Source organism: Lepus europaeus, chromosome 19, assembly GCF_033115175.1.
Source record: "Lepus europaeus isolate LE1 chromosome 19, mLepTim1.pri, whole genome shotgun sequence".
Taxonomy (NCBI): Eukaryota; Metazoa; Chordata; class Mammalia; order Lagomorpha; family Leporidae; genus Lepus; species Lepus europaeus.
Genome location: NC_084845.1, coordinates 66,825,609 through 66,848,647, shown reverse-complemented (window position 1 = coordinate 66,848,647; position 23,039 = coordinate 66,825,609). Strand labels below are relative to the sequence as shown.

General features: G+C 54.9%; 1 protein-coding gene across 1 annotated transcript in view; it reads right to left on the bottom strand.

Moving 5' to 3' along the window:
* Window positions 1-18,182, bottom strand: part of PLCG2 (phospholipase C gamma 2) — a 141,726-nt gene extending 123,544 nt beyond the window's left edge. The window contains exons 1-2 of the mRNA XM_062176292.1: window positions 18,103-18,182; window positions 12,512-12,751 (exon numbers count right to left, since the gene is read on the bottom strand). Coding sequence (XP_062032276.1) covers window positions 12,512-12,710 — 199 coding nt within the window. The 5' untranslated portion in view covers window positions 12,711-12,751; window positions 18,103-18,182. The remainder of the gene's footprint in view (window positions 1-12,511; window positions 12,752-18,102) is intronic.
* Window positions 18,183-23,039: the final 4,857 nt, after the last annotated feature.

Genomic DNA, 23,039 nt, shown 5'->3' with positions numbered 1-23,039 from the left:
GCTATAGTTTTTAAAAACAGGAACACCACCAATAGTTTTCTCCTCAACAAAAACCAAAGTAGCAGCTTGAGGTGGATGTCAGTCAGTCAGTCACCAATACCTGTCAATCAGGCAGCTAGTGAGGATGCCTGGTGCCAGACCCTGGACACACAGGGACGAACACGCCGCCCACGGGGGGAAGTGTCTTCTTGTCTGTTCCCGATGGGGCTCTGCCCAGCCACTCTGCACAACCACACTTTTTGGGGCTGACCTCACAACGCAAGGTCACCAATGCCTTGTTCTTGAGAGAGGAAGACGGTGCCCATTCATACCCCGGAAGAGGACCTCTAGCAACAGGCAGAGTGGAGCAGTCAGCATCGAAGGAGCTAAAGCCCCGGTGACAGCCCTGGGTCACCGCTAGACGCCCCTGAGCAGCAGACCGGACAAACACCACCAACTCCATGAGGCTGTGTGTGGATTCAACGTGCGGCCTGAGCCCACAGCAAGGGCTTGAAACTTTCCCAGCCTCCCAGTCACGTGGATGCCAGGGCTGGACCCACAAACCCCGAGCCAAAAAGGGCTTGGTCACCCTGAGGTTTCATAGCCTGGGCCAAAATAAACACCCAGCTGGAGGAGAAGGAAGCCGAGACTGTACCCCAGCCCCTGTTTCAAACCTGTAAAACCTGATGCCCAGTTATGGGCAAAGGTGGAGGGCCGGCGTGCAAGTCAGAGCAGCCGGCTTCGGCCAATCCAGCACCATGTGCCCCAAGCCCACAAGCCCAGCCTTTCTTTCCTCCTGGAAATTCTCCTAGAAATGTGTCCTATGGAAATGACTGCAACGAAGCCTAAGATTCCACCATGCAAATGTTCCCAGCATCAAGGTTTGGCATGGGAACCACGGAACTACACCATGTCCAAAATAGGAGACCGCTGGAAAAAAAAAAATGAAGTAGAAAAACTACAGTCCTTTAACACAGAGGGGAAGACATAGCCGGGCTGTGGTGCAAAGAGGGTTTTCACAGCTGCACCCAAGCCCAACAGCCAGCTCGGCGAGGCTGGCTCACGCTCCCCCAGTGCACTTGTGAGTGAAATCGCACAGCAGCTGAAATCAAACTGCCAACCTCAACGTGGCTGCCAAAAAGGCCTAGCACTAACTGCTGTCTGGGTGTGCCTGCCATGCCACGTCGCACAGAAGGACCTGGAAGGACAGGATATGGTCATCGCACATCGGAGTCATTGTGATGGAAAAAATCCACGGGAATGATTGCTTTCTTCTAACAGATTTGATTGACGTCCAAGGCAGAGTTACAGAGAGAGCAAGCTTCCATCTGCTGGTTCACTCCCCAGATGGCTACAACAGCCAGGGCTGGGCCAGGCTCAAATCAAGAGCTCAGAACTCCATCTGGGTCTCCCACATGGTAGCAGGGACCCAAGTGTTGAGGCCACCTTCCACTGCTGTCCCAGGCACATTAGCAGGGAGCTGCACTGGAAGTGGAGCAGCCAGGACGTGAGCCAGTGCCGATATGGATGCTGGAGTCCCAGGCAGTGACCTAACCCACTGCACCACAATGCCAGCCCAAGGGATGGTTACTGAGTTGTGTTAATGGATTCTCCAGAGATAGCAGGGTACACATGAGGACTTGGTTATGTTTATATTTTGTTTCTTAAAACAGAAAAGATCCAAAGCCAAGGTTAGGACTTCTGAGTTGGTTAGGAGTGTGAGTGTCCCACTGTGACAAGTCACCAACTCAAGTAGCCTCAGACAGCTCAGGTCGATCAGCACACAGCTCTGGACATTGGAAACGCAATGTGGGTCTCAAAGAACTAAGGGGATAGGCGGGCTCACGCCTTCAGGGGACTCGGGGGGCAATCAGGGCCTCCTCTAGCTTCTAGAAGCCACCTGCATCCCTTGGCTCACGTCCCTTCCTCCACTGGAGAGGAGAGAGAGGGAGTGGGTAGGGGGCAAACAGACAGAGAAGCAGACAAAGTGGCAGAAATCAGAGATCTTCCATGTGCTAGCTCATTCCCCAAATGCCTGCAATAGCCAGGGCGAGGCCACACTGAAGCCAAGAGCCAGGCACTCACTCCAGGTCTCCTACGTGGGGGCAGGGACCCGACTACTTGAGCCCTCATCTGCTGCCTCTCATGGTGCACGTGAGCAGGAAGTTCGAATCAGAAGGGAGCTATGGAGCCAGCACTGTGGTCCGACAGGTTAAGCCGCTGCTTACAATGCCCACATCCCTTATCAGAGCACCTGTTTGAGTCCTGGCTGCTCTACTTCCCATGTAGTACCCTGCTCATGCATCTAGGAAGGCACCAGAAGATGGCCCAAGTACCTACATCCTTCAACCTACCTAGGAGAGCTGGATGGAGTTCCTGGCTCCTGGCTTTGTTCTGACCAAGCCCCAAGTGACGCAGGAAATAGCGACATGGGAAATGAACCAGAAGATCAAAGATCTCTCTCTCACTTACTCACTCACTCACTCTCACTCTCACTCTGCCATTCAAATAAATCAAAAAAAAAAAAAAAAAAAAGTAGAGCCAGACCTTGAATCCAGGTGTTCCAATATGGGATATGGGCAAAAAGAGAGGAAGAGAGAGAAATAAAGAGAAAGATCATCTATCCGCTGGTTCACTCCCCAAATTCCTGCAACAGCCAAGGCTGGGCCAGGTCAAAGCCAGAAGCCAGGAATTCCATCCTGGTGTCCCACAGGGATGGTAGGAACCTAAGAATCTGAACCATCCTCTGCTGCCTCCCAGGTGCACTGCAGGAAGTGGAATTGGAAGCAAAGTTGGGACTCAACCTCAGGCACTCCGCTGTGGGATGCTGGCATCCCAAGTGGCTTAACCCACTGTCCACAATGCCCACCCACAAGCAGTCTCTAAGTCACATGCTCGGTACCATCCCCCAACTCCCTCCATCCTCAAAGCCAGCAAGGTATCATCTTCCGATCTCTCTGACCTGTACTCCTGTCTCCCTCTTTAAAAAAAAGGTTGAGTCATTTATTTGAAAGACAGAGCTGTAGAGACAGAGGGAGGAGAGAGAGAGACCTTGCACCCACTGGTTCCCCAAAGGGTCACAACTGCCAGTGGTGGGCCAGGCTGAAGTCAGGAGCCTGGAACTCCGTCTGGGTCTCCCACATTGGTATCAAGGCCCAAGCACTTGGGCCATCTCTTGCTGCTTTCCCATGCACATTAGCAGTGGGATGGTAGAGCAGCAGGGACTCAAACTGGTGCTCATATGAGATTCTGATATTCCAAGTGGTGGCTGAACCCACGGTGCCACAATGCCAGCTCCCTCCCCACCCTGCCCCACCCCTCCCACCTTCCTCCTACAAGGAGCCACCTGGGAAACGCAGGGGCATCTCCCCATCTTCCACTCCTTAACATAGTCTATGCTATGCACAAGTTCCAAGGACTAGGGCAGGGGATGGCTTTACTCTGCCTACCAGAGTGCACAGAAATGTTAATGACATTCATATTCAGTAACGGCAACAGCCACCTCTGATGCAACGCTCTGTGACGTTTGTCAGCCAGCATTCCAAACTGTGATATGTAATTAACCCCCGTATGTGAGCCCAGGGAAGGAAGCATCACTATTATCCCATTTTATAGATGGGACAGTGAGCAGCTAAATCATCTATGATAGAAAAATCTTTAAGCAGCCAAGCCAAGATTTGAACTTAGGCAATCAGACCCTACAGCCCCCCTCTTGAGTACCTGAGGTTTGTTCTGCTATTTTCTACATAAAATTCAAAGTTTACAAAAGCTTATAACGAGGGCCAGCACTGTGACACAGCAGGTTAAAACCATAGCCTGCAGTGCTAGCAACTTGTACGGGTGCTGGTTCGATTCCCAGCTGCTCCACTTCCGATCCAGCTCCCTGCTAACATGCTGGGAAAGCAGCAGAAGACGGCCCAAGGTCTTTGTACCCTGTACCCACAGGAGAGACTTGGAAGAGGCTCCTGGCTCCGGCCTACACAGCCCAGTAGCTGTGGCTATTTGGGGAGTCAATCAGTGGATGAAATATCTCAATCAATCAATCAATCAATCTCTGTGTGTGTGTGTGTGTGTGTCTGTCTGTCTCATTCTCTAACTCTGCCTTTCAAGTAAATAAATTTTAAAAAATACTTTATAATGGTAAAACTGTCACAGCACAAAATGTAAAAGGCAGTTTACAAAAGGACTGCCTATACCTTGTGAAAGAACACGCGGTCAGGAGAAAGGCCCCGGCTGCCCACGCCATCTCTATAGGTGAGAGTCCAGGGCTGACCTCCTCCAAATTGTCCCTCGCATGTGTCTGCTAACGAGGACCCGCTGTTTCCACAAGGTGGAAAGAAGGGCTGTCTTATAAAGAATCACACAAGGTCAGAGCTTCTGGGGCAGAAGTACCTGTTTCCCAGGGATACGGTCCACCTGCAGCCGCGCCCGTGCCGGCCCAGGGTCGCTCCCAGGGCAGAGGCTGCAGCAGGCCAGGGACAGCCAGGAGTGGCTGGGCGGGCTGAGAGGGGACATCTGTCAGGGGAAAGTGGGTTCTGAGACCAGCATGTGAGACGACCCCCCCCCCCAGTTCTACAGGGTCTCCTCTGCCTGCTCCTGTCGTTTCGCTTTTTTCCACTCTACAAATTAGTGAGGCCCCATTTTCTCTCTCAGCACAAGGAGCCCTGCTCACACCCACCTGCTTAACATGAACACGCGGACTTTCAGCTTCCTCCTCAGTGCCGAGGCTGGCAGACGCCCCCAGGGCTCTGCACAGGCCTCACCACCGCCCCTGAACTTCAGCACTACCCTGCTGGCGCCCCTCCCCCCATGCCCAGCCTCCCTCACCTTGCAAGAGGGCACGAGGGGCTGGGATGCCTGTCTAGACTCAAACCCACCTGCTGTGACTGATCAGACAACCAGCTCTGTGCCACAGAACTACAGGAGGACCCCTCCTCATGAGCAAGCCTTCCCCTGGCCCTCTGCCCATGTCCCCAAGCATACACAGATGCAGGCACCTGCTACTGGACAAGTCCCATGATCCCACGACTCAGAGGCACCCTGTGTCAGGTGCACTGGCCATGCACATTCCACATTGCCAAGGTAAGCCACACAGGGATCTGAGCAGGTAGGCTCTCCCATCGCTCCACCTTCCAGAGAGGAAAACGTGTGTTCCAAGAGGCCAAGAAGCCAGGTAGAGTGCCCAAGATGACGCCGTCAGGAAGCACCACGGCCAACGCTGGGACTATGGAGGCTCATTGAAGAGGAAGCTGTCTCAGAGACGCCTCTCTTAGCCCCAGCCTCTGCCAGCTTTAGGGAAAAACGGGAGGGACCAAGGTGCAGGAGGCACTGGGGTCCCTTCCTGGGCCAGCTGAGCAGCGGCTGAGGAGCCCCAACAGTGGGCCAGGTGCTGGGGACCCCTCCCAGGGGAGCATAGCAGACAAGCCCTGTGGGCAGGCTCTGCCTGCAAGCAGGGTGTCAGCACCAGGAGTTTTGGGTTCCTCCCCAAAATGCACAGCACTCAAGCCTCTTCCAAGACAGAACAAGACACATCACTCAGCTCCATGTGCAGGAGTGAGGCTGGAGTTGTGGCGCAGTGGGTTAAGCTGATACCCTCAAAGCTGGCTTCCCATATGTGTGCCTGTTTCAGCCCCTGCTGCTCCACTTCTGGTCCAGCTCCCTGTTAATGCACCTGGGAAATGAGAAGACGGCCCAAGTGCTTGGGTCCCTGCCACCCAACAAGGAGACCCAGAAGGCATTAAAGGCTCCTGGCTTTAGCCTGGCCCAGCCCTGGCTGTTGCAGCCATTTGGAAGTGAACCAGAATCTTCCTCCCGCCCCCTACCCCTGTAACTCTGCCTTTCAAATAAATAAAATAAATCTATAAAATATATATTTGAGATTACTTCAAAAAGTTCATGGAAAAACGAATTTGAGAGATCATTTCAGTGCAAAAATTTCATAACACACAAAACGTTCTCATTATGAAAAGATGCATGAATTTCAACAAATTTGCATGAGAATCAACTAAGATATTACATTTCATTTCCATAAATTTTTGAAGTAACCTTGTAACTTCTCACTGCAGCTACCCAGCCCCAGTTCACAGGCTGTGCCTGCTACGAGGATGCTCTCGCCCAGAGCTCCCAGCTCCTCACCTTCAAGACAGCTCAGCTGAGCCATGGAGGCCACGCTGAGGCCTACCCTAGCTAACCCAGGGCTGCTGGCTGCTTCCTCTTCATCCCAGAACACTCTTCCCTTCCCATTACCTGTCACAATCCAAAATGACTGAACGTGTTGGCCTGGCGTTTGCTGTCTTTCCTACAAGGCTGTCAGCCCCTCTAGGGGTCTCGGCTGTCCTGTTCACTGATTTCTTCCCAGGAACAAGCAAAGCACCAGGCCCTCTGTATTTGCTAAATCAACAAAGCAACAAATCCTAAGATCATCAGCGACCACCATCCAGGCTAAAAGACAACCCTCAAATAACCAGACAATTTCTCAACCACCCAGCACAATGTAGAGCTGTCTCCTCATCAGGAATACAAACAGCGGGGCAGGCACTGCGGCACAGCAGGTGAGCTGTCACCTAAAACGCCACACCCCATATCAGAGAGCACCAATTAGAGTCCCAGCTCCTCTACTTCCAATCTAGCTTCCTGCTAATGCACCCTGGGAAGCAGCAGGTGATGGTTCAAGTATCTGGGTCCCTGCTACCCACACGGGAGGCACCTGGGTGGAGCTCCTGGCTTCAGCCTGGCTGAGCCCCTACAATCACGGGCATTTGGGCAGCTGGTCAGTGGACTGGAAGTGCTCTCGCTCTCTCACTCTCTCCCCTTTGCTCACTCTCATTCTAGCTCTCCCTCTGTCACTCTGCTTTTCAAGCAGATGAAGACAAACATTTGTAAAAATAGCCTTAAAATGCCAAGGCTGATTTTCACCCCAGTGGACCGTGTGTGGAGGACACGGACCCCGAGGGGAGCAGGTCAGTGACCAGGAGCAAGGAGGAGTCATGACCACACAAGGGAAGTGCCTCCATTTATCTCACTCCGCTACAGAGCCAGCTCCTCGGATGGTGACGAAGGTGCACTGACAGAGCAGGTGTTAAAGCCATCCCCCATGCCAGGGGTGCTGGAAGCCTTTCACCTGCACATCTTCACCTCATCCCCACAGGAGCCCAAGGAAGCACGTGCCTTGGTCATTCTCATTTACAGCTTAGGAACTGGAGGCACAAAGAGGTGACAGGAGAGGTGTCGGGGTGGCTCCCCACCAGGGGCGGGGCCAGGGTTTGAGCTCAGGCTGTCAGGCTCTGGAGTCTGCTTCTGTGAACCACCACTGCACGCCCTCAAAGGAACCATAAACACACGCTGACACAAAGCTGGATCGACGGCGCATAGAGACCACTCTTAGACAGCAGGGTGGCGCTAGCGAGAAAACACAAACTGTCAAAGATACTCTATTTATTTGACAGAGAGAGAGGGAACATGAGAACTCCCATCCACTGGTTCATTCTCCAAACACTCACAGCGGCCCCACGCTGAGGGACCACAGTCCAGGTGCCCCCCCAGGAGGGCAGGGACTCCGTTACCTGACTTGTCACCTGCCGCCTCCCAGGGCGTGCATGAGCAGGAAGCTGGAGTTGACAGCAGAAGCTGTAGGAAACCCAGGCCCTAAGCTTACCCAAAGGCCCTCCCCTACTCCTTTCTGTAATGGGAAGAGACCCAACGATGGATTTCACAGAGTGAAGTTCACTGCCCCGGCACTGCTGGTGCTTTCCCATACCCGGTTCAAAGTCTCCTCCTGGACAAGCCTCCTGTCTCTGCTCTGATCAGGGCATCGCCAGGCTCAAGACCCAATCTCCTCCCTCCTGATGTCTCCAGCAGCCGGCAGAGTGTGGAATTCACGCATTCGCCCGCTGCTCTAAGAAACTGTGAAGGAAGCAGACACTCTGGGTGCTCGTCTACAGACACAGCACTGGGATATTTTTCAGCTCACTTGGGAGCAGAAGGCCACACAGAGCGGGAAGAGGTTTGAGACTGCAGCAGTGGATAGAACACGTTCTAGCTCTGTCCTGGGACACGTCACCTCGTCTCGCTCCGAGCGGGGCTAACACCTGACATGGGGCCGCCCTGATGCACCACGGGATGTGCCTTCACACACTGAGCGCTCACTCACCCATCAACACTGCTAGTGCTGCTAACGTTAGTATTGGCAGGCAAGCCACGAACCCGAGACCAAGCACACAGACAGCTCCTGTGTCGGGGAAATCCTCATGGGTGGGCAGCCAGCAGGCAGAGGAAACACGCCCCAGCAAAAGCCAAGACCTCGGCATAAAAGCCCATTCAGTAGAGATGGACACGGTCCAGGCCCTCAAAGGCAGCTCATGGCAGCGCCGCCGCCATCCAGACCCACAAACAAGCGAACCCTCCAGGCCTGCACGCAGAAAGGCCTATGGGCACCCCTTCCTACCTGGAGGGTGCTCAGCTGAGGGCCCTCGGGAGGGAAGAAAAACCAGGGAGGCAGCACGTCCCGGCCGTCCCACAGCTCCCTCCCCACGTTCAGAAATGTGGCTTAACCCTGTGCGGAAGGTCCGAGGTGGAAGCATCCAGCACCGCCTCACCACAGCTTGGAAAGCAGAAGGGAGACCACAGGTCAGCGGGGAAGGGACCCCCTCAGGGCCGACAGACGTCTACGTGGGGGCCGCGGACGTCTACGTGGGGGCCGCACCTTGGACCTCCTCACCCAGCGCCTGTTTCTGCTCATAACCGTACCTTCCACATTGTTACTCTTTCTTGCCTGTAAAAAAGTATACAACATAAAATCCATTAATTCCATTTCAAGCTCTGCCATCTCACTGGACAGGTAAACAAAGCACAGAACAGAGAAATCACCAGACACACCTCCAGGGGGCGGCAAAGCAGATTCATCCACAAGCCTGGATCCAGAGCCTACAGGTTCTAGGCTCGAGACAGCCACCAGCACCCACCTGCAACGTGCACGGCTCTCCCTCTCCAGGAAGCAGCTTCCCTCTCCTCAAACTGAGCCAGGCTTGGTGACCTGGGCCACTGCGGGCAACTTTCTGGGCCTCCTGAGGGTGGTGCCAAGAAGCCTTGCAGCTTCTGCTAAGAACATCCATGGTCAGCGCTCGGTCAGAAGTCCCAGCTGAGCCCAGTGTTCCAGCTGTGACCACCAAGGCACCACAGGTGTAAAGTAAGGTTTTGGAAACCTCCAAACCAGGTAACGTATCAGCTCAGTATCACTAAATGGCCTTTAGGAGCACTGCTGCTTGAGGATCTCCACCACTGCAATGACTTTTTCTGGTCACTTTACCAACACCAACGTCTCCAGCAGGATGTCCACAGCACATTCAGACACCCCCATCCCTCTTCCGAAAACCAGGTGACAGGCCAAGCTCAAACAGCAAACCAAGACCTTGAGTCCCTGCATAGCTGGACTCTGGGTGTGAGCATCAACAGGAAAACGTGTGCTCCCGTCAGTGGAATGCTCCTCCTGCACCGTGGACTGGACTGGAGCCCGGATATAACTAGTCCTCGGCCCATTCCCAGCCTTAACCCCAGGAGGCAAACGCCAATGCATGCCCATTCCACAGATTAGAGCCTCGAAGCTCAGGAGATGGCACAACTTGCCCAAGATCCTACACCAAAGCTCGCCAATAGCTCTGGAAGTCAAGCCCCACAGCACTGACACCCGGTAAACTGAGGCAGGCTCCCTGCGGATTGCACGTAACTTAACTCCAGCCGTGGCTCCAGGACCTGGCACGGTACCTGGCAGCACAAGCATTCAAACATGAGGGCCAGGCAGGAAGGGGCAAAGGGGCAGGGGAAGGGAAATGAGGGGGAGGGAGACGAGGGGGGTGGCCTCTCCAGAGTGGGGCACATGAGAATAGCCAGTCACCGGGATCACCTTGGGGCTTTACTTTAACGCAGATCCCAGCCAAAGCAGCACCCGCTCACCCCCCAGTCACTCCAGCAAACAGGAAGAAGCAAAGAAGTGAGGTGCGTCCACAGACCCAGTAAGAGGAACCTGGTTTCATTCAGCTGGGGTAGGGGGTGCTTAGAGGGCATGGATTTTAAGTCAAGATCCCTTCTCACGCCCAGCAGGATGGGGTTCAGGGGGAGGGACCTGCAGTTTTAAAACCTGCCCCCTCCAAGCACTCCTGACTGTAGGTCCTGCTGGTCAGGACGAGAAAGGAACCCACCAGCCACCCTGTGTTTCCCACCTGTGTCGACCGTTGGTGCCCGGCCCCACCTGCAAGCCCCCAGCCTGGCTGCATCAATCCGGGCACCCGAGGGGCAGAGTGCAGACTCGGCAAACACAACTGGGGGTGTGGGCAGAGTTGGCCACCTCCACAGACGGACAGGGGGCAGGACCTCCTTGGGGAAGCTGTTCCGTAGTTTCCCTCCTGATAAGATCAATCCAACCAAGAACTGTGCCAAGCTCCTGGTGCCCACCCAGAAGTGACTCGCGCGGAAGCCCATGAGGGTGACGGTGAGCCTATGAGGAGCAGGTGCTGTCCGTGAGACCTCATGGCTCTCTTGTGGGATGTTACCAAAACGCCCTTTGAAGTTAAAATACGCTGTAACCCTGAACTCAGAAACAAATCTTCCAAGACCCAGGCTTTTGGGCAAAGCCGTTTGTGTGCAAAGATGCCCCTCCAACACTGCTAGTGAGAGATTAAGTGGTGCACCCCCCTGGGAGCAGCCTGGCTATCCCACCAGGCATCAGTCAGCGGGAGCCTGTGACCTGTCAACTTCACTCCGAGGGCCACAGCCAGGAGAAATAAAAACCTCCACACAGGAAAGACGTCCACGAACATTCCCAGCAGCACCACTCGTGTCAGCAAAGGGGGACGTAACCCAGAGAGAGCACCGGAGAAGCAAACAGGAATAGGCAGACAGAAGCTCACTCAGATGTAAGGCAGAATGGACTTCTGATGCAGCCTCCCAAGTGGATAAGCCTTGAAAACATGCTGCCAGGTGTGAGGGGCAGTCACCTGAGGCCACCTCTTACACAGTTCCATTCACAGAAAAAGTCCAGAACAGGGAAAGCTAGAGAGAAAAAGTCGATGATAGCTGCTTAAGGCTGGGGGGGGGGAGCATGTGAGGATGGGGCATGGCTGAAGGGGGCAGAGTTTTCTCTTGGGGTGCTAAAAACGTTCCAAAATTGAGTGTGAGGACAGGCATTTGATCTAGCAGTTAAAACACCCATGTTCCACATTGCTGTACCCGGGTCTGATGCCCAGTTCTGCTCCCGGCTCCAGCTTCCTGAATGCAGACCCTGGGAGGCAGCAGGTGATGGCTCAGGTAGCTGTGGGAGGCTCAGAGTTCCTGGCTCCTAGTTTTGACCTTATCCTGGTTCTGACCATGGTGGGCATTTGGGCAATGAACCAGTAGATAAGAATTCTTGGTTTCTCCTTCTCTCTCTCTCTCTCAAATAACAAAACTTTCAAAGATATGCAAGATTGTGGCATTCATGCATAATTGCAAATATAATAAAACCACACTATACATTTTAAAAGAGCAAATTAAATATAACTGTGATTTGTAACTCAATAAAACTATTATAAAAATGCAAGAGTAGCTGCTGTAGCTAACAGCAGAGCTGGAAACAGCATGAAATGTCCAACCCTGGGTTAAACTGTTACACACGGCCATGTGCCAGCTGCTCCCTGGCGGCGAGGAATGAGGCAGATCAACCTGTGCTGATAAGGAACACCCCCTCACCCCACCCCCAGGAGACCACTAAGTGAAAACAGAAATCAAGGCAAAGAAGCCAGCAGCAGTTCCCATTTTTGAAAAAAAAAAAAAAAACCCAAACGCATTACACTTGCAGAGAATAGCCCTGAATAACAAAAGAAACTGGCACTGAGGTTGCCTCTAGGGTATGGGTTAAGGGTGAGGGAACAGAGGCTTGCTGGGGAGTTGTCTGACTCCCTGGCTTGCAAGAGGGCATTCTGGTTTTTCCATTAAACACTAGTTAGTAAAAAAAAAAAAAAAAAAAAAAAAAGCAACATAAAGCAAGCCTCTGTAGCGGAAAACTGCTTAAGTGCTCCCACCCTACCAGTTAAAAACAGAATCTTGAAAGCAGTCAGTCTAAGGGAGGTGGGGAAGGAAAGACCGCTCCAGCAGGACCCACAGCTCCCATATTCAACGGCTCCGGCTGCTGTGGTCTGCAGTGGGCATTCGGCCCCCAAGCTATGATGTGGCCCTTAAGAGAGCACATGGCTTCTGTGGGCTTGGGCACCACATGGCTTCCAGGCAGGGAACACACTGAGCAGTCCCAGCAAGCGCCTCCAAGTCAAGTCCAAGTTCAAAGTCAAGTCCAAGTTCCCTGAATCATGCTTCTGTTCTAGGCCCCAGCACTTCCCTCCCCTGCTCTAAACCTGCCTGAGCATCACACCACCCAGCCACACTTCCATTCTTAAAAGAATAAAACACAATATCAAACCAGCAAGAATTGCAACAACGGTAACAATCGAAGGCAGGAAGAGAAGGCGCTGGGGCGGACCGCCACATGCCCTGGCCAGCGGGTACTCACAGAAGCCCTCGATCTTGTCGGCGGTCTTGCTCCAGGCCACCTGCCGCGTCTCCATGATCACCTGGACAGTCCTCCGCTCTGGGGTGTACTTGCGGAAGCTGAACACGGTCATCACCGTGCCCAGCTCCAGGGCTCTCTTGATCTGGCTCTTCTCGTATTCCGGGAGGGCCTCCACGTTCACCATGGTGGGCATTGCCATCTTCTCCAGGACGAACGGAGCGCTCGGGAGAACTGAGGAGGCTGGGAAGAGAACAAAGCCATGAGCTGATTTTAATTCACCGAGTTAGTTAACTTGGATAACAGGACATGGACCCCAGCAGCCAAGATCCCCCCAAGATGAGTTTTAGGAGAAGGTTCTAGTGGCTACTGTGGAAGCCTGGGTAGAACACGGAGGTTTCAACAGAAGCCCAGGTGTGGAAGAAGCAAGCCCCTGACTGTTGTGACTCAACCGCTACCCCAGCTTTGAATAACCAAATCGCCCCAACCTGGCACGACGACCCCTGCCCTGCGTGCCCACCTTCATCAGGCAGAATATTTGAATAGGCAAAGCAGCCCAACCTGGCTCCCAACCCTGACCCCAACGTCCTCGTCTGACCCGTGACCACCCCTTTACTCCCTAGCCGAAATGAGCAACAAAAACGCACAATGACGGACTCCTCTGCATGGAAATGGGATCAAAGGGACAGAAAACGTCAGGACCCAGCAACCTCAAGTCCAAACCCTGGCATAGGTCCCGGCAGACGGCGAGGGCCCCTCAGCCTGCTGTGCCTGTCTCTTTGCCCCAGTGTCATCGAGTCTGAAACAGGAGTGTTTGGACAGCGAGGAAGCCACAGCGCAGCACCTGGGGTCCAGCATCCAGGAAGCATCACCCACCTCTGCTGATTCTCATGGGAAGCCGATAGTTATCACGGACGGGCTTGGGCCCAAAGTCTGGGAGGCATCCATGTCTGGACTCCCAGAGGACCCATCAGCAAGCCCGGAATGCATCCTCCTAGGATCCCAGATGGGGATTATTCTAATCACTGCCAACTGCCCTGCCTGCTTCTGTCCTGGCCCCCTACCACCAATTCTCAGACCAGGAGCCAGAAGACCCCTCTCAGAACTTGAGTCAAATCATGTATGTCACTCCTCTACTCTGACCCCGCAGCTGGGCCCTGAGCCCTCGTTCTGTGCCACTTCCCTATTCATGTCCCAGGATACATCGCCTGCCCCAGCCACTGGACTGAGAGCACTCAGGGTCCTCAGGTTCTGGACCCCCAGGGCCCAGCTTGCTAGCTCAGAAGCAGCTCCACAGGAAGTCACGCAGACCCTTGCCATGCCTGCAAAAGGAGAAGGGAGCATTATCCAACTCCTACACTTCTCGTAAGGGTTAAAAAAGGTACCCTATCTCAGGCCCTTAAAGCAAAGATCCAAAGTCAGGTCTCTTTAGATTGAGTTATTGTTACTCTGCAGACATCAACCCTCTGTGGTCCGGTCCCTCCTCTGGGTCCCTGCAGAGGCCCACAGTTGTTACTTTGTAGCCCTGAGGTGATACAGTAGTGCTGGAGAAAGTTCTCTGTGCAAAGACCCTGAAGTGAAAGGCAGGCACGCAGCCAGAGCTAGCCAGACATCCAGCCTGGCTCAGTCTCCTGTCAAGTTGCCGGAAATCTGAGCCTGTTACCCCAACTGTCAAACAGTAAGGGGTGGGGGAGGCCCTTAAGGGACAGCTGAAAGGACTAAGAGCTGCAGGGTGTGTGTGTGGCCCCCAGCACTGAGCACGGCTTCAGTTAACACTCATCACCCAGCTGGCGAACATGCTAATCAAGGGCTAGCTCTGGGGCAGGAACCCAGACACAGCCAGACTAGGATGCAAATCAGGTGGAACAGGACAGGCCCAAGCCTTGCCCTTCGTCCCCTCCCTCCCCTACAATACCCAGAGCCAAGGGCACCTCCTCAGGTGTGCTGGCAGCTTGAGATTAAAATCATTAATTGCACCTGCTCTCCGCCCTCTTGGAAACAAACCAGACAATTCCAAAGTAGAAATAAGTACGGTGGCAGAGGGCAGGGGGACCGTGAGAAGGGGCCCTGACTTTACTCTGGGGAGGGGTGAGGAGTTTCGAGTATGTAGAAAAAGCTTCTGGACTAAAGGGGCAACAGAATACTAGCTTTTAAACACATGAAGCAGGGACTGGCTCTGCAGCACAGTAGGTTAATCCTCCTCCTGTGGCGTGGCCATATCATATGAGTGCCGGTTCGAGTCCTGGCTGCTCCTCTTATGATCCAAATCTCTGCTGTGGCCTGGGAAAGCAGTAGAAGATGGCCCAACTCCTTGGGCCCTGCACCCACGTGGGAGACCCGAAATATGCTCCTGGCTTTGGGTTGGCAGAGCTCCGATCACTGCAGCCATTTGGGGGAGTTAAACCAGCAGATGAAAGACCTTTCTCTCCGTCTCTTCCTCTGTCTTTAACTCTACCTCTGAAATAAGTTTTTTTTTTTTTTTTTTTAAATACACTACAAACCGGAAGCAGGAGGAGCCAGCTTCAGCCAAGGCCAGGAGACACAACAAACAGGCATGTGGAGAAGTCTGCTGAAGCTATAGTGCATCTTGTCTGCCGAGACTCCTAGCACCTCCTGCACATCACCCAGGACCAAGGAAGGGGCAAGCAGCCCCACCGCCCCCAGTGCCTGGCACCTGCCATACCTACTTCCTCTCACTTCTCTCCATGAGAAATCCCTAAGGGAAAACTCAAGTCCTGAGAGGTGAACTTGGCCAAAGTCACACAGACCAGCGGGAGCAAATTGGAAACCCTGGTCCCAGTCCCAAGCCCCAAGTCCTTGAGTTCCTGCATTCTAGAAATCAGAATCCTCTGACGGCCCCTGTCCCGCTCAAGAGGGGCTAAAGGACTAATCCAAGGTCACACGGCTACAGCTTGGCATAACCAGCACGCCAGCCTGGCCTCAACTGTGAAGCTCCACCTGCCTCCCGCCACGTGCCTCTGGGGTTTCCCACTTGCAGGTCTCAAGGCTGACATCCGGCAGGGCGTGAGGAGGAAGCACAGCTCACCACCTCCCATCAGACAGAAACCAGGACAAGGCACCAGGCTCCTGGGGTCTGCCCAACCCTGGTTCTGGGAGGGGTTGGGGCTCAGATACTTCCAGCTCAGCAGGTCCGGGGATCTAGCAACACCGACGCTCTCAGGGTGCCTCTCACCCCCAGGAAGGGGCCCTTATGCCAAAAAATGCCTGAAGTCACCATCGAAACCCTGCCCGCTCCCGTGTCCAGCCTGCACAGCTCTGAGCTTTGTCTCTGAGGCCTTGACCCCATGGGAGGGCACTCACTGGCAGAGCAATTTCCATTTTGCTTCTGCTTTAAAAAAATAAAGAAAAGAAAAGAAAACAAAGAAACAACCTGGCAATCCCTCTTTTCTTCCTGTTTCTCACCCTCCCTGGGTAACTCTCCCCAGCGACCGAGGTGTAAATATCAACACGGCTGAGATGTCACAGAGGCGCTGCCATTTTTACATCCTACATCCTTCTCTTCGAAATAAGCTTCTGAGCTACATGAACTCCCAAAACCAGGAACCAGGGGTGCTTTCTTCTCCTGCTGCCCTCCGCATACACGAGGGCACGGCAGGATTGCATCCAAAATCCCATGGAAGAATTCTGTTCCAATTCAGCACAGCCGGACCCCTGAGTAACCGCCCTGTCCCTTGGCCCTTGCCTCTGACACCTCCGGCAGCAGCCGGGACCTAGCCTCTCTGAAGGAACCAGAAGTGTCCAGCACTATAGGTAGCAGTGTAACTTGGTTCAGTTGTCTGTATTGTCCTTACACCACCCTGTGAGTACTAAGATGTGACACCTAGGGGCCTGGTGATGGAGGAGCGGGTCAGGCTGCTGCCAGCATCCCATGTGAGCACTGGCTCATGGCTGCTCCACTTCCCATCCAGCTCCCTACTAATGCCCTGGGAAAGCAGCAGAAGATGGCCCAAGAGTTGGACTCCTGCCACTCGCAGGAGACACCCAGATGAAGCTCCTGGCTCCTGGCTTCAGCTTGGCTCAGCCCCGACTTTTGCAGCCATTTGGAGAGTAAACCAGTGGAGGGAAGATCTCTGTGTGTGTGTGTGTGCCTGTCTGCCTGTCTGCCTCTCTCTCTCCACCTCCCTTCCCCTTCTGTAACTCTGCCTTTCAAATAAATAATTCTTAAAAAAAAAAATGTAATACCTACATGAGCTTTCATATTCTTTGATCCAACAAAAACACAGTGCCCAGGCAGGCACAAAGACGTTCCCAGAAGCCGTGTTTGTAAGAGACACACACACACACACATACCACATACATACACCTCATCAATTCTGGGAGGTGAGGGGGTCCCCTAAATAAATGCTGGGAGACTCACACTGAGGGCAGTGCTACAGCCTGGCAGGGGGACGCTGGAAACAGTCAACCAGACCTGGAAAGATCCGTGAGATGGAGACTGAGCGCAGTGCGCTGGCTCCTGTCCTGTCCTAAAGGCCGCGCCTCCGTGGGTCCAGGCGCGGCGGTCACTCCCACGGGGTGGGGAGGCGGAGGACTGCGTTCATGCGGGGTAGGGGGGCATAATGGCTGATCTTTACCATGTTCTCAATTAAGCGGGAGTTGTCCAAAGTTTTATCCCCAGCCATCTTCCACTTCGGGCCAGGGAGCGCCTAAGGGCGATGCGTGGGTCCACGCTGGCTGGGGAGCGGAAGGCCCACGAGGAGCAGCCGCCCCAGCCTGGCTGCCCTGCCCGCAGCCGCCCGCCCAACTCTAACAGGGGAAACCGCCTAGGGCAGCCGCCCCAGGGGCGCCTAGACCAGCAGGCCGGGGTTCGGGTGCCCTTTTCACAGCCAGAAAGTGGGCTTTGGCGGCTGCAGTAGCCAGGGGGCGAATGGGAGACGCCGGGGTCACGCCACTGGGACCGAAATTCCCAGGAGGCTCGCCCCCTGTTTCTGGGCGCCGCGTCGACCCTCGCCCGCCCTAGGCCCCGGCCTCGCTCGAAAGCAGGGGGCTTCGCGGGCCCCAGCCCAGCCTCTACTCGAATCCACGTCTTTCCTTCTACTTAATTCCTCCGCCAAGGGGGTACAACCTCTTCGGGATTCCGAGGCACGGGAGCACTCGGAGGAGTGCGGGGAAAGAGACGCTCCCGGGGACTGGCTGTGCCCTCCGCGGTACCTCCGCCCCCGGCCACCTGTGAAATACCGGGAAGTGCGGCCGCGGCGGCGGCGGCTCCGGACAGGCGCCACCCGACACGGGACCGCGCGGCCAGGACCTTTGGACGCCGGCGTCCATGCGACCCCCTGCCCCCAAGTCAAGCCGCTTCCTCCGGTTCCCACTCGAAGCACGGACCGGAGAAGTGGCACCGGCCTCGGGTGAGGAAGTGGCCGGCGGCGGGGCCCGGATCCTCGCCAGTCGTCAGCCAGGCCCCAGGCACAACAGACCGGGCAGGGTGGGGGGGTCCCGACGGCGCGCGCTACCCCTGCAGGGGCGCAGGTCCCCGCGGGGCGCATCTGGCCCGGCGTTGCGCCGCCGCAGCCGCCGCCGAGCGCAGGTCCCCGTGCGCCCGGCGTGCGCTCCCGCTTGGCTAAACCACTCACCTGACCGCGCACCCGGGGCGCAGCCGTCCGCCCAGCCGTGGGTCCGGGCTCCGGGCTCCGGGTTCCCGCGCAGCCGCCCGCGTCCGGGCTCCGGGCACTCCCTGGGCGCACGCTCTCCTCCGCCAGCGCTCGCAACTTCTGCTTTGGCCGGGGCCCGGGGCCACGTGACTCCTCCCGGGCCACCCCCCCGCGCCGGCCCGGCCCGCCTCTCCCGGCACCGCTACGGGGGCGGCCCAGGCCTGGCACCCGAGCTGAGGCTGCCGAAGGGGAAGCCAGTGGCCAGGTGGGAAGAGTAGAGCTTCCCGGACAACGCAGCATCTAGAACGCGCCTACTGGGCGCAGGTGTCGTGCGTGTGTGATTGACCCCAACTGGAAGTCGCGGAGGCCGCGTTGGGGTCAGAATGAAGCTCACCACCTTAGGGGGGCCGCTCTGTGCCCTCTGCCTCCCTGTTCGCAGGTGCAGAAACGTCGCCAAAACGGAATGAACCCGGACAGTGGCTCCCCAGTTTTTCCAATGAGAAGAACGTGGGTTTGGGATTTTTTTTTTTTTTTTTTGAAATGCTACTTTGTCCCATTCTGTCGATTCATGAAATGGTTTTATTAAAGCTCTTCCAGTGCATCTTTTAAACTCAAACCAGGTCTCCCACGTGGGTGCCAGGGGACCAGCTGCTTGAGCTGTGGCGGCTGCCTCCTCCTCGTTCGGCATTGGGGGGAAGCTGGAATCGCCCCAGGCCCACCAGCGTGGGTCTGGGGGCCTCAACCACTAGGCCGATGTCCTGCCTTTGTGCGCATCCATCTTCATGGGCGGGAGGCGGCCTCTCCCCAAGAGCGCTTCAACGCCACGGCTACGTTGCTCCCCCTGGAAGCGCTGGGTCCAGAGCGCTGACTCCAAGACCCGCCGGCCCATTTCCTTCATTGCTTCCTTCCCAGGTGTGTGCGGGGGCCCAGTCGCCCCCGATCCGCTGCTCTCCTGCTTCTTAAAGACAGGAAGACCCGTTCTGCCATCGACGGCATGAAGCCATGGGGTGACTTTGCCAGGAGTAAGGCTAAGTGTGGGTGGGATTTCTTTGCCTTGATTTTTGTAGCTGTTTTTCAGAGCCTCCGTGTGGATTAATTTTAATCAGTCCTTTCAGGGGCAGCTGTTGTGGTGATGCCTGCAACACCGGCCTCCCCTCTGGGAGCTGCAGTTGGAGTCCCAGCGTCTCTGTTTCTGATCCAGCTCCCTGCTAAAGCCCCCGGGGAGAGCAGCAGCAGAGGGCCAAGAGCCCCTGCCACCCATGTGCAAGACCCACATGGAGTTCCCCACCCCTAGCTTTGACCTGGCCCAGTTCCAATTGTTATGGCAATTTGAAGAGTGACCCGCAGACTGAAGATCATTTTCTCTGTCTCCCTCTATCACTGTGGTTCAAATAAATTAATAAATCTAAGAAATAACTCCTTTCAATTTTATTATTTGTAGTTGGGTTCATGTTACAAAATTTAAGTAGCATATTAGGATAGCCATATATATGATAGTACTTCAGAAATTTGTGAAAAGTAGAATTAAAAGATAAGTCTCTTGGTGCAAACTTCTTTAATGCATACATAGTTCTTTCATAATAGCTGTTTTCCAGGAACTTTTAGAAGGTCCTTGTATGGGGGCTGGTGCAGTGGCGTAGTGGGCTAAGCCTCCATCTGTGGTACCAGCATCCCATATGGGCACCAGTTTGTGTCCCAGCTGCTTCTCTTTTCTGCTGTGGCCTAGGAAAGCAGAGAAGGCGGCTCAAGTCCTTGGGTCCCTGCACCTGTGTGGGAGACCAGGAGAAACTCCTGGCTACTGGCTTCGGATCGGCGCAGCTTTGGCCGTTGTGGCCATTTGGGGAGTGAACCAGCACATGGAAGACCTCAGTCTCTGTCTCCGTCTCTCTGCCTGTAACTCTACCTCTCAAATAAAGAAATACAATCTTTAAAAAAGAAAAAAAAGGGGGGGGGGGCACCGTGGCGCACTAGGTTAATCCTCTACCTGTGGCAACAACATCCCATGTGAACACCGGGTTCTAGTCCTGGTTGGGGCACCGGATTTTGTCCCGGTTGCCCCTCTTCCAATCCAGCTCTCTGCTGTGGCCCGGGAAGGCAGTGGAGGATGGCCCAAGTGCTTGGGCCCTGCACCCGCATGGGAGACCAGGAGGAGGCACCTGGCTCCTGGCTTCGGATTGGCGTAGTTCTGGCCATTGCGGCCATTTGAGGGGTGAACCATCGGATGGAAGACCTTTCTCTCTGTCTCTCTCACTTTCTGTAACTCTGTCAAATAAAAAAATTTTTAAAAGAAAAAATAAAAAAAATCCTTTGTATGCATGGATTTCAAAATGCTTCATGCCCAAAGAAATTCATCTTTTAATTTCATTTTCCATGAAGTTTTGAATTGCCCTCTTATGTATAATTTATTACTACAAAATCTACACTCGTAGGGGAGCGTGGGACATCTCACAAACAAAATAAAACTGAGGACAATCAGAACTTTGGAGACCACAGTCAGGAACCCTGGCTCCTAAAAGCCCATCCAGAGGATGCCAGTTCTGGCGGGAATGTTCTCTGGTCTGTGGAAAGCAAGGCAAAAAAGGACATGTGGAATAGGCGTGCATGGGGAGAACCCTGTCGTAGTCCTTGGTGGCAGCCCAGCGCCTCGCTGGGGTTAGCGTGTGCATTGTGCATGCATGAGATGGTGCCCCTCGTGGGGGCGCTTTGCCGGCTGTTTCTTGTTTTCAGGTTTCAAATTCCGCTTCTTCTTTGCCTCATTTTTTACTGACACCCCCCGCCCCCGCCCCGCCTTTTCAGGTAAACAACTAGAGGAATCTAAGGTTGCAGATGGGATGACTTGGGGCTTCTCGTGTCTCTTCTCAAACTCCATCTCAGTTGTTCAAAATAAAAGAAGTTGAGCTGGCAGTGTGCACCCGAGCTTCTTGCCGGGGGACACCGGGGAGGTGGGGAGACTCCAGGCAGGAATGGTCTGTCCCAGGTCAGCCACTGCAGGGCAGCAGCGTGGGGCAGGCAGGGCTGGAACCGGGGGGCTGCCTGGTGCCAGATGTTGCCCGTCCCCGGCATTAACAGGAGGGGACAGGCAGTGAGAAGTGAGTGTGTGACCACTGAGTCGAGTCACAAATGGGTCAGGAAGTGACCTCAAAGGGTGGAGGGAACTTTCTTTTCCTTTTCCTGTAGAAAGAAAAAGGAGGAGGGTGCGGAGAAAGTATGCCGTGGAAACAAAGTGTGCCAGCCAGCACGCGCAGGACCTCGCCCGCGTCCCTCACCTGTCCGCACGCCTGCACCGGCTTTTCCCTTTGACCCTCTTCCATTTGTTAGGAGCCCATGAACGTCTCTGTGCCTCTGCCCCATTCCCCCTCCATAAGATGGGTCTGAGGGCTGAGCCTCCTCCACGGTGAGTGCCCGTGAGGATTAAGTGAGACTCACCCCACCTCACCAACCAGGGCTGGCTAGTGTTAGCGTTGTCACCTAACAGGACGGCCTTGGAGAACAGGAGACCTGGGTTCAAGTCCTAGAGCTGCCCTTTCCTGGGCCGTGTGGCCTGAGCTGCCCATTTACCTTCTCTGAACATCCTGATTGCCACCTTCGGAATATCCTGAATCGGCAAATCTGTCAACTGAGCGTTGCTGAGGACTTGGGGAGGTGGAGGTACTGGCAGGTGGCAGTGAAGGGGTACAGGGCCTCTCTCTGGAGTGACACAAGTGGCTGAACACGCTGTAACTGCAGCCACTGAGTTGCAGCCTATAGATGGGGATCGGATGCAATGTGAGTGACAGCTCAATACAGCTGTTTAGAAGAACACCCCCCTCCTAAGGTCATTTAAGGAGTCGAGGACAACAGGCAGCAGGGAGCTAGCGTGCCAATACACAGCGGCGCACGTCACCGTGAGACTTCATCGTGAGACCTGAGAACCATTGTTTGAATGCACATGGGTTCTTCCATGCCTGGGTGTCCCAGCTGCCAAGGGCAGCGGCTGGGCTTGGGCCACCACCCTGCCCCAGGGGGCCTCACCAGCCTGCCCCCTCCCCCACACAGACAGAAACTGCCAGAAAACCCCCAAGAGCCTCTGGGTCTGGTTTCCTTTCCCGACATTGTTCAGAGAAGCGCCCATCCCTGGGGACCGACTGGGGCCTCTCGAGGGCTGCTGGCAGCCTCAGTGAGAGGAAGTCCCGCCCAGAACAGCAGCCGCTCCCAGCTCCCGGCGCTGCCAAGACCCACGGGCGTGTGGCAGGGCCTGTGGTTGCCTGTCTTCCTTAGCCTTTCTCAAGCCCGGATCCTGGAGGACTCGTGTACCCATTCAACAAACACTGGCTGGATGCCTGTGAGGAGCTAGGCACTGCTGGGCTTCAGGGCTGTCCCAGCAGCCATCAAAGCTGGCGTATGGGCACAGTGTCCCTACAGGGGCACATGAAAGGTGCTGTGGTTGGGGCCGGCGCCGTGGCGCAGTAGGTTAATCTTCTGCCTGCGGGTCCGGCATCCCATATGGGCGCCGGTTCTAGTCCCACTGCTCCTCTTCCAATCCAGCTCTCTGCTGTGGCCCGGGAGGGCAGTGGAGGATGGCCCACGTGCTTGGGCCCTGCACCCACGTGGGAGACCAGGAGAAGCACCTGGCTCCTGACTTCAGATCAGCGTGGCTCCAACCGTTGCAGCCAATTGGGGAGTGAACCAGTGGATAGAAGACCTTTGTCTCTCCCTCTCACTGTCCGTAACTCTACCTCTCAAATAAATAAAATCTTTTTTTTTTTTTTAAAAAAAAAAAAAGGTGCTGTGGAGCCAGCGAGGTCAGGTCCAATTCCAGTCTGTGTGACCCGGTCCAGAACTTGCGACCTCTGTAAACCTCTCTTCCTTCACGCTAAGTGGGGTTGCTGTGGAGGAGTCAGCTAAGGCCCCAGTGCTGGTTAACTGGGATCCCTGGAGCT